This window comes from Neophocaena asiaeorientalis, unplaced genomic scaffold, assembly GCF_003031525.2.
Source record: "Neophocaena asiaeorientalis asiaeorientalis breed wild unplaced genomic scaffold, Neophocaena_asiaeorientalis_V1.1 scaffold221, whole genome shotgun sequence".
NCBI classification, from domain to species: Eukaryota; Metazoa; Chordata; class Mammalia; order Artiodactyla; family Phocoenidae; genus Neophocaena; species Neophocaena asiaeorientalis.
The window spans coordinates 1,398,596-1,412,657 of NW_020173766.1; the positions used below are offsets into that span (position 1 = coordinate 1,398,596).

General features: G+C 49.6%; 1 protein-coding gene across 1 annotated transcript in view; it reads right to left on the minus strand.

Moving 5' to 3' along the window:
- Positions 1-1,154: 1,154 nt before the first annotated feature.
- Positions 1,155-14,062, minus strand: part of CSPG5 (chondroitin sulfate proteoglycan 5) — a 16,443-nt gene continuing 3,535 nt past the window's right edge. The window contains exons 3-6 of the mRNA XM_024751434.1: positions 12,741-13,851; positions 9,750-9,938; positions 7,813-7,888; positions 1,155-1,672 (exon numbers count right to left, since the gene is read on the minus strand). Coding sequence (XP_024607202.1) covers positions 1,511-1,672; positions 7,813-7,888; positions 9,750-9,938; positions 12,741-13,851 — 1,538 coding nt within the window. The 3' untranslated portion in view covers positions 1,155-1,510. The remainder of the gene's footprint in view (positions 1,673-7,812; positions 7,889-9,749; positions 9,939-12,740; positions 13,852-14,062) is intronic.

The window sequence follows — 14,062 nt, forward strand, 5'->3', positions numbered from 1 at the left end:
CCTTCAAAGTCCAACTTAAACCTCTCTCCTTGAAGCCTTTCTGAATTCATAACTCCAACTCTCACAGCTCTGTATATACCTCTGTTAAGTACTGACACACTGTATTATAATTATTTGTTTATAAGACTGTTTCTCAAGTACACCGTTAACTTCTTGAGGTTAGGATCTATCTTATTCATCTAGAGCTCCTGGCATCTAGCATAACACCTGGCTGAGTATGTGCTGAATAAATATTTAAGAAAGAAGGAAAGATAGGGCTTCCCTGGTGGTGCAGTGGTTAAGAATCCACCTGCCAATGCAGGGTTCACGGGTTCGAGCCCTGGTCCAGGAAGATTCCACATGCTGCGGGGCAGCTAAGCCCATGCACCACAACTACTGAGCCTGCGCTCTAGAGCCCACAAGCCACAACTACTGAGCCTGCGTGCCACAATTACTGAAGCCCACGTGCCTAAAACCCGTGCTCCGCAACAAGAGAAGCCACCAGTGAGAAGCCTGCGCACCGCAACGAAGAGTAGCCCGCACTCACTGCAACTAGAGAAAGCCTGTGCACAGCAATGAAGACCAACGCAGCCAAAAATAAAATAAATAAATAATTTTTAAAAAAATTTTAAAAAAAAATGAAGGAAAGAGTATTCTTAACAGGTGCTACAGACTGTTATGGACTGAATTGTGTCCCCCCCAAATATCACATGTTGAAGCCCTAACCCCTAATGTGACTGTATTTGGAGATAAGGTAATTAAGGTTAAATGAGGTCATCAGAGTAGGGCCCTAATCCAATAGGACTGGTGTCCTTATAAAAAGAGGAACAGACACCAGAGAGCTCTCTCTCTCTCCATATGCACACAGAGAAAAGGCCATGTGTGGACACAGCAAGAAGGTGGCTGTTTGCAAGCCAGAAAGAGAGGCCTCACCAGAAACCAACTCTGTTGGCACTTTTATCTTGGACTTCCAGTCTCCAGAACTCTCAGAAAATAAATGTCTGTTGTTTAAGACTCCCAGTCTGTAGTATTTTGTTATGGCGGCTCAAGCAGACTAATACATAGACAATTTCTGGGATTTCAAACATGTATAAATACATATCTTTAATGAAGGGAAGAATTCAACTCAAACTGACAAGAAGGGGTAGGGAGTAGAAAAAATTACATCAGGAAAATGGCTTTTTAAAAAGTTTTATTTCAAGAACTTTGTTTTTTACTGGTATTTCAAAAAAAGGTGGGTCAAAGTACAAAAAAAAAGTCAGTTGAATAACAGCATAGGTTTAGAAATCACAGCAGCAGAAGCAATGTACAGACAGCACAGACAAAACAATCCAATGTATGCAATTCTCTTTAGGTTCTTTGCATATTTTGTGTTTTTTCCTTCCTGTACAAAATACACCAAAGCATGCCATGAGATCAGAAAAAAGAAAGGAGTTTAACAAATGGTTACAAGAAATACTCTGTACAAGAGGAGATAATTCTTCTCCCCTCCCCACCCTCCCACCCCCATTTCCTCTCTTTTTGCTCTGCTTTAGGTTAAGTTGTTCTGAAGACAATTCACCTCCAAGTCGGCCTGGTCACCTTTGCCACCCTCGAGTTTGGGTGACATGGAGTTCTGAATGTTAAATGGCTCCTCCTCTTTCAGGCAGGACTTGAGAGCTTCCTGGATTTTATGGGGAGCACTAGAATCATCCTGAAAGAGGAAAAAAAAGGTGAGGGAGGGGTGGGAAGGAGACAGTGGGTAGAGGGATCAAATAACATCTCAGACTTTTCAATTTGGCTGAAAGAATCATAACTGAAAAAAGGAAGAAAGCTCTGAGACGTGACTGAACCAAAGAGACTCATTAGCAGCTACTTTTTTAGGAACATCATCCTCAAAAACACTGGCCAGATATAGATGAAAACTTGACAGGTAATTGCATTACAAATACCTTTAACTTAGGCCAGTGTGAGGTTTTCTCTTTGGCAGAGACTGGGGAGAAACAGTCCCTTTTAATACTTGGCCTGGCCCCTCTAAAGCCTCACCTGTTGGTGAGCTCTGCCTGGCCCCTCTTCACACGGCCCTCCATCTTGTTGAGTTCTGCTCTCACAAAAAGGTCTTGATCAGGAACATGACTTGTCGGTGTATTCAGTGGGGCACAAACTGGACTGTGGTCAGGTGCAGAGCTGTTCCTGGCAAAATTAGGGCCTCTCTCCCCACAGCAAATATATGTTCTCTGACTAGAGGCTGGAGATGTGTGAGCCTCTTCCTATCAGAATTTATCTACCAAAAGATGCTAACTTACAAGGTGTTTCCTCAATCCAAGCCCTGTGCTGCTGGTTCATGACCCATCTCTGACTGGTACTCGTGCCCTCCTGCCTATCCACGTGTGCTGCCTGCAGCCCTGTGACAAGCTCCTGAACCTGAACTGAATTTGTTAAAGGTTTTCAGGAAACCCAAACCAGTACACAGTGCTCCGGCTCTGCATTCAGAGAACTCTTACAGCAATGCCTGCCTTCCCACTACTCTTTTCCTTTAGGACCGCCTGAGGGGATTTTACCCTGTGCAACTCAATGGGCCTCAGTTTTTTCTCAAGTGCTTGGAACTGTGCTAATCAAAGAGGTCGTGTAGCTACCCAGGCAGGTTCATGGATGGCAAGAAGGGTAACGTCCCTATCTGATCAGCTAGCTCAGACCTTTCTTGCTTTAACCAAAATTCAAGGTACTCATCATGCTTAAGGACCAAGGCATTCTCCACAGAACTGTGAGCTTGGGTTTCCCTGGTGGCGCAGTGGTTAAGAATCCGCCTGCCAATGCAGGGTACACGGGTTCAAGCCCTGGTCTGGGAAGATCCCACATGCCGCGGAGCAACTAAGCCCGTGCGCCACAACTACTGAGCCTGCGCTCTAGAGCCCACGAGTGACGACCACTGAGCCCTTGCACCCAGAGCCTGGGCTCTGCAACAAGAGAAGCCACCACAATGAGAAGCCCGCGCACCGCAACAAAGATAAGCCCCTGCTCACCGCAACTAGAGAAAGCCCGCGCATAGCAACGAAGACCCGACGCAGCCAAAAATAAACAAATAAATAAATTTTAAAAAACACAAAAAACTGTGAGCTGTTGTCCATGCTCCCTGCTACTGAATTTGACCCATAATGGCACTGGGTCAGGCAAGTGACTAGTTGGAAAGTAGGGAAAGGCTCCAGGCCTACATCGGTTGCTACGGGTGTTTAAACGTACTGTGCATGTAGAAATCACTGTTACCTGCCCCTTGCTCCAGCCTCACTTAGCACTTTCCCAGAAGACCAGCTTGAACAGAACAATTTGATAGAGTTTCAAAGACCTCAGGAGTAATTTACAGACAACAGCGGAACACATGTTCCCCATTTCCAGTGAGACAAGCACAAGAGGAAATGAACTTCATTCTGTGCTGAGGCAGGTTTCACGCAAGGCAGCTGCGCACAGCACGCATAGGCACTTGATATTTTCTACCACTGCTTGCAGAGGTTTAGAAAAAACTGTTCAATGGCATAAATGTATATGTGCTGAGATGGAAAGATTGCCCTGATAATATTAAGTGTATTTTGTACACACACACACACACACACACACAGGTTTTTTATAGAGAGGGAAGCAGAATGAGGCAGAACTTCTGTATTGTGTGGGGGAAGATGCTGGGCATGATCGCTTGAGACCCTGAGTAGAATGGACTTTGGATCACAGCAAAACCTGAAGCAAAACAAGATGGCCTGTACTCACCTCTCCTCTTACAAGCGTGGAAATCACTTTCATGTTTTTCAAGATAACTGCCCCCACTCCCGCCCCATCACACACACCTTGGGGAGATGCAGGGGCACAGGGGTATTCTCATAATGTGAAAAAAGTGTATTTGGTGTGTCTTATAGACCTGGGCATCAAAACTGTGATGCCATGAGGGTGGGGACCCAAATTAAAACTGGCACCATGAGGGCTTATGGGATTTGGACAGATGAGAAAGCTGCCTTCTGGGTCAATAGGAGGAAATAGTAGATCCTAAAAATAAGGAACACAGGTATCCAGACAATGCTATGAGATGAGCTAAGTACCTTCAACATGTAGAACGGGTGAGGGTGTGTCTAGACCAAGATGGAGCTATCCTAGTCCACGTGTTTCCCTCAGAGCTCCATCCTCTTAAGCCTAGGGTTGCTGAATCCCTCAGCAGAAGGATTATGTGCCTTTGATTTGGTGGAAGTCCCTCATCAAGAGGGAACTGGACTTCCCTCTGGGCTAAGTCCTGGGAACTATTTCTGGCATTCTGCCCCAGCGGCATGGGCATCCTTCAGCCAGGGGTTCAGGCCTGGACGCCTGCTTGTCCAGACACAAGCCTCTATCAGAATGGGGTGGGCAGTCAGTGTTTTACCAAATACATGGAAGAAACAGAGACTGGGAAGTAAGAAAGGTTTAAATTGGGGGGTGGGATGGCGGTGGGAAACACTAAGGGACATCTTGGAAGGTCTGTCAAATCGCAGGAGGACCAAGTTACAGCCATGCATTGCTCTAACAGCACAGCTGTGAGAACCAACAGGGTGGCTCTCAGCACTTGGGCAGTTTGCCCATGGAGTTCAGGTGACTTCACTCATGCCGTGCAGCTGGAGAGCGCCCGGCTTCCTACACACTCGCCATTCCTCCTGGAAAACGGCAAACCTCCACAGCAGGGGCTGAGGAGCTTTGGGCTTTTCCTTTTCCTCCCGAAGTTCCTTTCCTAGGCTGGCTGCTCAGATCCAGAAGACTCACACGTACTCGGCCGCTGGCTCACCAGCCACAGGGCCCCAGGTCAGTCCAGAGGGCCCAGGCGAGGAGCAGCACAGAGTGATGCGTGTAGCAAAGGAAAGGGACGTGCCCTCTACACAGACACCAGCCACGGACCCTTCCCCCACCAGACCCAAAGCAGCATGGTTTTTTTTGTTTGTTTGAAATCTTTTCAGAGTGTGGCTTATAGAGATCACTGAAACTGGGTAGGAAAATGACCCATTCAATCTCCTTGACTTATGTAAAAGAAAGAACCCCTCTACTAAGATAAATAAAACTCTCCAAAATTTTAGGAGATGCCAAAACCAACAAGGAAATTTGAGGGGTGAAGGGAGAGGGATGGGGAGACTAAATGATCAGGCTTGACTCAGGTGCCCTCGTTTCAGCTCCTAGCTCACCTGGAGGTTTTCTCACTTTCATCCTGCTGCTAGCATCGCTTGTAAGCAATCACTGTGGTGGCTGAAGCAAGGGCTAGGGCTCCACTTCATCATAAAGCGGCAACTGTCTTAACTGTCAATGCCCACAAGATCTTGACTATGACCGAGTCTGACTTCTGGGCTGGGTGGAGGGAATTAGAGATGAAGTTTGTAGAAAATCCACCTGCTGGACAGGAGAGTCACCCCCTCACATGCTCAGAGTTTTGGCAGAAAGGACAGGATGTGTCCTGGGACACAAGCTGAGGGAAGGATGCCAGGTGGAAATGGCCCTCAAGATCCAAGAGGAGCTAGAGAGCACAACTTCGCTGAGGGATGCCCCGGGTGCTGCCCAGACAACCCCATGGCCCTTCTCAGGCAGAGTCTACCATGGCTGACCACCCTGCTCCATTCCATTTTTGTTTTGCCATATTCTTTTTTTTTTTTAATTTATTCATTTATCTATTCATTTTTGGCTGCATTGGGTCTTCGTACGTGCTTTTTTCTCTAGTTGCGGTGCGTGGGCTTCTCATTGTGGTGGATTCTTTTTTTGGGAGCACGGGCTCTAGGCGGGCTGGCTTGAGTAGCTGTGGCACACGGGCTAGTAGCTGTGGCTCGTGGGCTCTAGAGCGCAGGCTCAGTAGTTGTGGTGCATGGGTTTAGTTGCTTCATGGCATGGGGGATCTTCCCGGATCAGGGCTCGAACCCGTGTCTCCTGCGTTGGCAGGCTGGTTCTTAACCACTGCGCCACCAGGAGAGCCCCTCTGTTTTGCCATATTCTGAACTCAAGGTCAGTGGCAGCTTTCATGGACAAATGCCTTGCTTTCACAAAGTTGGCTCAGGCCAAGAAGAACTGGAAACCTTTGTATTGGCTCATGCAACCAAGGCCTCCAAGAGGAGCTATTTCTTTCCCCTCCATCTTGGTGAAGAGGAAAGGTGGACATAACAAGGGTGCCCGAAATGCATGAGTCAGAAACTTTGCTAAGGACCCTCACACTCCATGGACAATAAACACCCTGACTGCAGGCACCACTGTATGTGTTAGGCCTGCTGTCCCACATGTACGAGATGGCAGATCAGACAGTGGACCTGAGAGACCCCATGGCAGGCCATCATTCACTAGTAGTCCATAAATGACAACTAAATGCACATCACTGCAAGAGGCCTGGTAAGGTAGGGATAGGGTGTCCCAAGATAAGGCCCATCCTATATCCTTGTGGGTTGATTAAAGTGGTTACCAATCTCAGCGATTACAGGACATGTTGTTCTCCTGGTTATTATTCCATCTTGAACTTATTAATATCTTGGTGCATAACAAGTATGTTCTTTCTCTACCCTTTATATCAAAGACTTTAAAAAATTACCCTAAATTGGCCTCTTTCATTTCTTATTTTAAATAGACCCCTTTGCTCCTCCTCCACCAGGCCAAGCTTTTCTTTTCTGGGATCTGGTGATCAAGGTCTCATGTACTATTATTCTCTCTTTCTCCTTCTGGGGCTACACTTTCCCCACCTATAAAAAGAAGACAATGGTCTAGATCTGTGCTGTCCAATATGGTGGCACTGGCCACATTCCGAGAGTTCTGAAGCCACAGGTAGCTGATGGCTGCTGTAGTGGACAGTACAGACACACAACTTTTCTATCTCACAGAAAGTCCCTCTGGACAGCACTGGCCTAGACTGTGAAGGCCCCTGTGAGCTCTTATACTCTATGGCCCATTATTTCAAAGAACTTCTTCAAAATTTCCTCTTAAACTCCACTGTTTCCATCTGAAAAGTCTTAGTTTCACTCCGTTATCTGTGTAATGATGCATTTACCTGGAGGTATGGAGCCTGTGTCATGTGCAGAATTCTTGCGTTTGTATCGGATATGATTTGGGGCTTGGATGGTTTCTGCTTTATTTCTGAAATTCTGACAGTACCCAGTATTTGACTGGTTAGTCTGGTCCAGGTAACACACTGGGCCAGTGTCTTTAGAAAATGGTCTATTGGGACCTTTTATTGGGTTTCAACTTATATTTATGAGCCTATACTCCTAAGGACAGATTCACCCCTAGACTTATGCTTCCACCCTACCATAAGTGTTTTGTGCTTACCTCAGCCGTAACCAACGTATATAAGCCTGCTCATTTTTAGGGTCCTCAAAACAGTGTCAAAGACACTGTTTTTCCAGCCATCCCAGAGGTTTTCCTACTCATCCTAAAGAGCAACCACCATTTGCTTCAATGACCAGCAGGAAATTCCCTAGCAATGAAAGCGGAGACTTTCTCCTTGATATAGAAAATAGAAAGACAAAAATCAGACTTCTAAAGCCCAGATGAAGCTAAAAATCATGTGTCATCCTAGAAACACATCTTCTGTACTTTGTATAACTTTGTTTGTCCGGGAAGTGGTACACCATCACGCCCTTATTCTCACTTTCACGGCCCCAACTGCCTGCCCTATCCTGATCCTCAGAGCTCTGAAGAGTGGCTCCACGCTCTGAAGAGTGGCTCCACACTCTGAAGTGGACCAGAGATGTGGCCTGGGGCTGGAGCCTGCACAAGGACAGATGTGAAGAAGACAAGTTACCTGACAGATAACATTATCATAGAGAGCCAAGGCACAGGCATGGGGGGGGAGCAGGTATGGGGAGCATTGCAAAATTTCCTTACGTTTGGGTGAGAGCCCTCAGCAATGGTGGAGAGGGAGAAGTTATCGTTGTGGAGCTCAGATGGGGTCCGGAATTTGCTGGTTAGGACAGAAGAGAGAAGGGAAAAATGTAAGTGAAACGATCACAGCGAAATCTGATAGAAGCTTCATGGGTCAGGGACTGTATTTCATCAAATGCCACAGATGCACCACTATTTGATGTACCACTAAGAAAAATCTTCTACCATTTAAACCATGATCCAATGCTTTCTTATCACCTAGAGTTTTTATTACACACTTTAAGGAGCTCATTTAGACTTTAGATAAAGAACTGACAATGATATGAACAGCTATGACCACGTTTGTGCATGCCAGACAATTACAACTACATCATGACTGCCATCAGGCCAACAGTGGTTATAAGACGCCAGCGACTGTAAGACACAATCCAGTTTCAGAGATGTTAATATGTGAAAAAAACCGTGTATCTTAGAATCAATAAGCTGCAGCAGTATCTGTAGTGCACTGGGTACATGTAGCATTTTCAGAGCAGTAACCAGGCTTGGGAAAGAAAGAAGGTATGCAGAAGGAAAAAAGGGAGGCGGCATTTGAGCTGAAGGGCTGCGGAAGCCATGTTTTGCACAAAACGCATAACCAACTACAGGAGGACGACCTAGGAGGCCCTACCCTGGGCCTCAGCTCTTGCTTCTCCACTCGCCTGGCAGCTGCTTCTTCTCTCCTATCAGCAGCAGCCCTGATTGGTGGTCCCATCCCCACCCTGACCCTCCCCGCCACTCCAACCCTCTGGTGTCAGCGTGAGGAGCCAAGGGTCTTGGCTTGTGATCACAGGCACAGATGCAGCCCTGCCTCAATGCACAGGCACAATGCAGAGGCCCTTGCAGGCCCACAACGGTTAGCTGAAAAGCTGCAGAGAGCTGCTGGCATCTGCACATCTCATGAGTTCACCCAGCAAAGGAGCAACAGATGGTGTTTTGTCCTTTTCCCAGGACCCGGGGCAAGTCCTTTGGTCACGTTCTCTGGAGGGAGTCTCAGGTCAGGGGGAGGGGATTACTTGGACAACAGGTTGAAATGGGGGGTGGGCGGCAGGTCTGCATAAATTGTCTCTTGGGTCCCAAGGAAGCTGAACTCCAGTCTCCTCCTTCTGTGACTCCTGTGACATTTCAGAAGGTTCTTTACTTTGCTTAGTGACCACGGTGATTCTCATAGTGTGTTAAGGTCACATTCGCGTGTTCAAGCATGGACTTAAAGGGTAAATGCCTGCTGATTCTCACGTGTGCACAGTAGTCACTCCTCTGCTAAGAGCTGAAATGAGACTCCATATCCCCACACGGCCCTTAGAATCCACAGAGGGGAAAGTGAGGGCCGGGGTCTCACCACCCCCACATTCTACTTAGCAGGGCTTCCTTGAGTCCTCTGCCCTTCTGCCTGGACCAAGGATTGACAAGTTTGGAAAGCAACGCACTGCAGTGCTAGACCCTCTCACTGAGGAGGAGCTGGTATTGAGTGACAGCAGATCTGAGGGAGCTGGAGTCACTTCATGCTGATTTGTGAGCAAAATCCTCACGCTGGCCACTGGCTGTCAGAGACCCAGGAAGCAGGTGCAGTCAGGTGGGGGTGGGGGACCGAGCACAGTAACGTACTTGACCAGAGTTGGGAGCTGCTATACTCAGGTTACCTTTTCTAAGCACCTTCTATACGGCGGTGTGTGTGTGTGTGTGTGTGTGTGTGTGTGTGTGTGTGTGGAATGGTGCTGGGCAGCTGCAGTGTGCCACAGGGGCTTAACCTCGGCTGTAATTCCAGCACATTCTGTGTAGGAATGGTTATGCTTGGGTGAATTTTTGGTATGAAAAACACAACCAGGGATGGAGAGCAGGTGCCAGAAACCCTCAGGACTACATCCCTGGGTCAGATGGGGTGGGGTTGGCTGTCACAGACTCACTTGGTCCTGCGCAGCTTGGTGTTCTCTGTCTTGAGCAGATAGAGCTTCTTGGCGAAGAACACCGTCATCATGAAGAGCAGGAGCAGCACAAGGGCGGCCGAGCCTACGGCCACACACATCACCTGGAAGTCAGTGATGATGGACTCGCAGCGCATCCCCTTGTGCCAGATGTAGTCCTGCGTGTTGCACCTGCAGCGGTGACAGGGTGAGACTGAGGCGACGGGCTGGCAGCCGTGGCCGCAGTGAGGGCCTGGCCCCTGACCCCAGGACTTCCCTCAACTGCCTGCTCCTAGTGGGACTTTGGGGCCCCCATCTGTGCAGACCTTATGGTTGCTATTGTTGCCTTGTCCTTACAACCATTCCATGCAGAGGTTCATGACACACATGAGGTAACCGGGGAGCTGAGAAACTGAGCAAACTCAGTTTCCAGGAGGGAAGGGAACCCTCGTTTTCCACCTCCGTGAGAATAATCACAGGATTCTCCCAGATCCCCCCAGACCGCCCCAACCCCCCTGGGCTCTGGTGAAAAAAAAAAGATGGAAAACAAGACCAACAGGAGCTACAGCTACAAAGTAGTAGGATCCACCCTACACAACGTGAAAAACCTATCTTGCGGCATTGCAGTCCCATCTAGTTCACGTGGCTAACCAGACACTGAAAAATAAGGAAGCGACAGACAAGAACAAGCACAAAGACAGATGTATATTCTCCCTTATCTCTGCAGCCCCCAAAGTGCTGCCCCTAAAGCTTCCAGTCCTATTACCATGAGAACTGTCATGAAAGCAGAGTGAGAATCAACCCTCTGGGTGGGTTTCAGTCCTTTCGTTGAGTGACTTTCTCTTGCCCTTGGGACATTCCCAGGCTCCAACTCTTCCAGTGACATTGCTGTTTCCATGGGAACCAGGCTGCTTCAAAGAGGAAAAATGTGGAAGGATACAGAGGCAGGCAAAGGAGGGAGGACATGAACCTCAGGGTGAATGACAGACAAGAGAAAGGGGTCCAGAAACAGGGAAATTTTGCATGGAAGAATTAGGTACTCCACACCTAGAATAGGGCAGGGATACGAGGCTAGCAGGGAATTCTCTCTTTTCCAACTGCTGCTTTGCAGTCGTGGGGGGCTGTTGGAGGATGGCGGGGAAAGAAGATCCCTCTAACCGACCATTCTAGAGAAGTTCAGCCATAGCTCTGCTCATTTCTCTGCAGTGGTCGGTGTGACAGAGACAAAGGCATGCTGCAGTATGCAACCAAGGGCTCAGCAGCCTCCTGTGAGTGGAATGCAAAACAGTTTCCAAGCCAGGGCTGGGCCTGGGTGTACCCACCAGAGGAGGAATCTCTGGTAGGGAGGCCCAGTGTGATCCTGGGATGGAAGCTGTGCAAGGGGAGCTGGAGTGGACTTGTGTGAAGCCCTTCTGAGGCAGGAGCCACTGGAGGATCCATGGTCAGTACAGGCATGCTGCTCAGGGAGGACACGCTTACTCTTCCATTTGGGAGTCCTCTGATAGCTCCAGGAGGTTCTGGGAACTGTCTAGCTCTCCAGAGGCAGCAAGGGCTCCAAATTTCATACTCTGATGGGGAGCTTACTTTGAAGGTGAAAACTCAGGCCCCCAATAGGTTGAAAGATTACAATTTTGCAGATTACATAGTTCCCAGGCTAAAATCATTACTGTAGTCCCCCCAACTAGAGGCTGAGGAGCAAAATCACAGGGTTTCCTCATTTCTGGTAGCCCTTAACCAACCAGCAAGGTCTCGTTGCCATAATTTCTTGATCACAGTTCCTCTTTTTGGCAATGGCTGGACAACTCCAATCAGAACTGTGTGGACACATCCTATATGAGTGACGCTAACGTCATGATCATTTACAGGGAAGAAGAACTTCATGGGAAGGAACTGGAACTTAAGCTTTAATGCCAAAGGCGCAGCATTCATGCATTCTGTATGCTACTCTTCTACCAGAACATTAAGACCTACAGAAATTTGAATTCTTCACATACCTCCAAAGAGACCAAGAAAAAGAAACATCAGGAATGACACTTTAAAAAGAGACACCCAGATTTGCTCCTCCTAGGACCAGTGGAAACAAGTCCCAGGAAGAATCTGAGGCCTCCATGCCACTTCTAGGGCCTGTAAAGGATGGAGACAAGCAAACCACCCAGGTCACCCCGGACTTGTGCTTCTTCCAGAATAAGCCAGTGAGCTCTCCAGCAGGTTAACTACCTTGCCGTGATGGCAGGTGTATGGGGTAATTACTGATGAGGCATGGGATTGTGGTTGCAGACAATATCCTTACTCTGACACTAAACTCTCTGGGTCTTTAAAATACGCTGGATTGGGTATCCCCAGGAAGACAACAATCAAGGTAGGAGGGACAAAGCCACGACCCAAAGTCAAGAAACCCCACCACAACTGCTATGCCAGGAAAGACACTCTGCTTGACTTGACCTGTTCGAATGGCTGCTCTCTGGGTCTGCTCCCAATGAGAAGGTCTTCACTGTGACTTTATGTGCCACCCCAGGCATGTGCCCCACAGGGTCACAGGGCCTTCCTCCTGCCACACACATGGCTCAGAGGGAGTGGTCAGCAGTTCTCTCTCCTCTCAGTACGTTTATGGGCCTACTCCTTCTACTAGTTTAGTCAGAACTCGCCAACAAGAACTTGCCCTCAAGCCAGCAAAGGCCTTTTCCAAAATCTTTAGCCGAGTCCCTTCGTTTTGCCTCTATAGTTTACTGGTTTGGTAAAGGACACAACACTTAGAGGAAATACACAATCTTATTTCTGAGGAAACTCTCCTAGTGATGAGATCACAGGAAGTGCACATAAGATGTAATTCTATAGAATATTTGCTGTGACTATCCCTTGACCTGGGACTTCTGTGAATGCACAACCTCTGGGAAGCTGTGCCTGTCACATTCCCCTCTCTGCTGAGACAGCCTCCCATGCCCTCTCCAGGAGTTCTCTGACAAGCCCCCAGGAACCTGCCTGCCACACCCTTACCTGCAGAAGGCCCCTATGTTCTCCACCAGGTAGCACTGGCCGCCATTGTGACAGTAACTTGGGAAGAGGTCGCACACTGACCGGCAGGAGCCATTATGTCGCACAAAGCCACTGCGGCACTCAGTGACATTCTCGCTTGGGGCCAGGTCCCTGCCTGGCTCTCTTGGGCGGGGCCTGAGGGCGATGCTGCTGCTGGGGACCATCCCCAGAGTATGCTGTGGAGGGACCGCATGCCACCGACCGGTGGGCTGGCTTGTCCCGGGCCCCAGACCAGGTTTCTCAGTGGGCACTAGAAGGTCATTTTCATTTTCATCTTCCAGGTCTCTGCCTCCTGCTGCGTCCTTGTCATCCTCCTCTTCTTCATCCAAGTCATCATAGAAGGATGTGGTAGGGTAGAAATCAGATTCATCAAAGGGGGTGAAGTCATCGTATAAGTCAAGCAGGCTCCAGGAAGGGGTCTCTTCCCCAGGATCAGGGTGGTGCTCTGAGGTACCTGGAGACCCAGGGAAGCTCCCCACGTCGGCGCCACGGCCCTCACCATCCAATCCTTCGAAGTAGTCGATGTCAATTATATCTGACGCCGTGTGGGGCTCTAGTGTGCCCTGAAAGGGGTACGTGGGCTCTGGCCCATGAGGGTCAGGTGTGCTGCCTCCCAGGTTCAGCCAAACCTCCAAGGGGCTCTCCTTGGGGAGTTCAGGGTCTGGGCTCAGCTTGTCGCCAGGAGTGGGGGAGAGTGGCCCGCTGGCCTCTGTAGCCTCGGGGGTGGCGGGGGACGTCGATGACTGCCCGAGGGCCTCGTCGGGAGCCGCGAGCGTGGCTGGAAGGGCCTGGGTGTCGCCGCTGCCCGCCTCTGCCGTCACTCCGCCCAGGCCTGGGCTGTCCGCCTCCAGCCAGGTTGTGTCTGTCACCGCCGCGGATGCCTCCAGAGCCTCCTCTGGCCCGACCCCAGGGCCCACGACCGCCTGCTCGCCGCCGGGCGCAGTCCGAGAGGTCTTATCTTCCCTAGCTGCTGGTGGGCCGGCCTTCTCCCGCGTGTCGTTAGCACGCGGCTCCCATGCCAGGACTCTCTTCACCTGCCTGTCTGCCTCGACGGCTCTGCCCGCCTCACGCACTGTGGGCGGGAGGGAGAGGGGCCTGGCGTCAGGGCAGCTGGCGTGGTAGGGCCTTGGGCTGCGCCCCGCCCCGCCGCGGCTGCTCTCCCAGAACCCCGCCAGCCCTAAGCCTCAGCTTCAAGATTTCCCAAGGCCACGCCCTATCGTTAAGTCCCGCCTCGAGCCCGCCCCATAAGCCAGGGAACAACCCAGCCAAACGTTTCCTCGCTC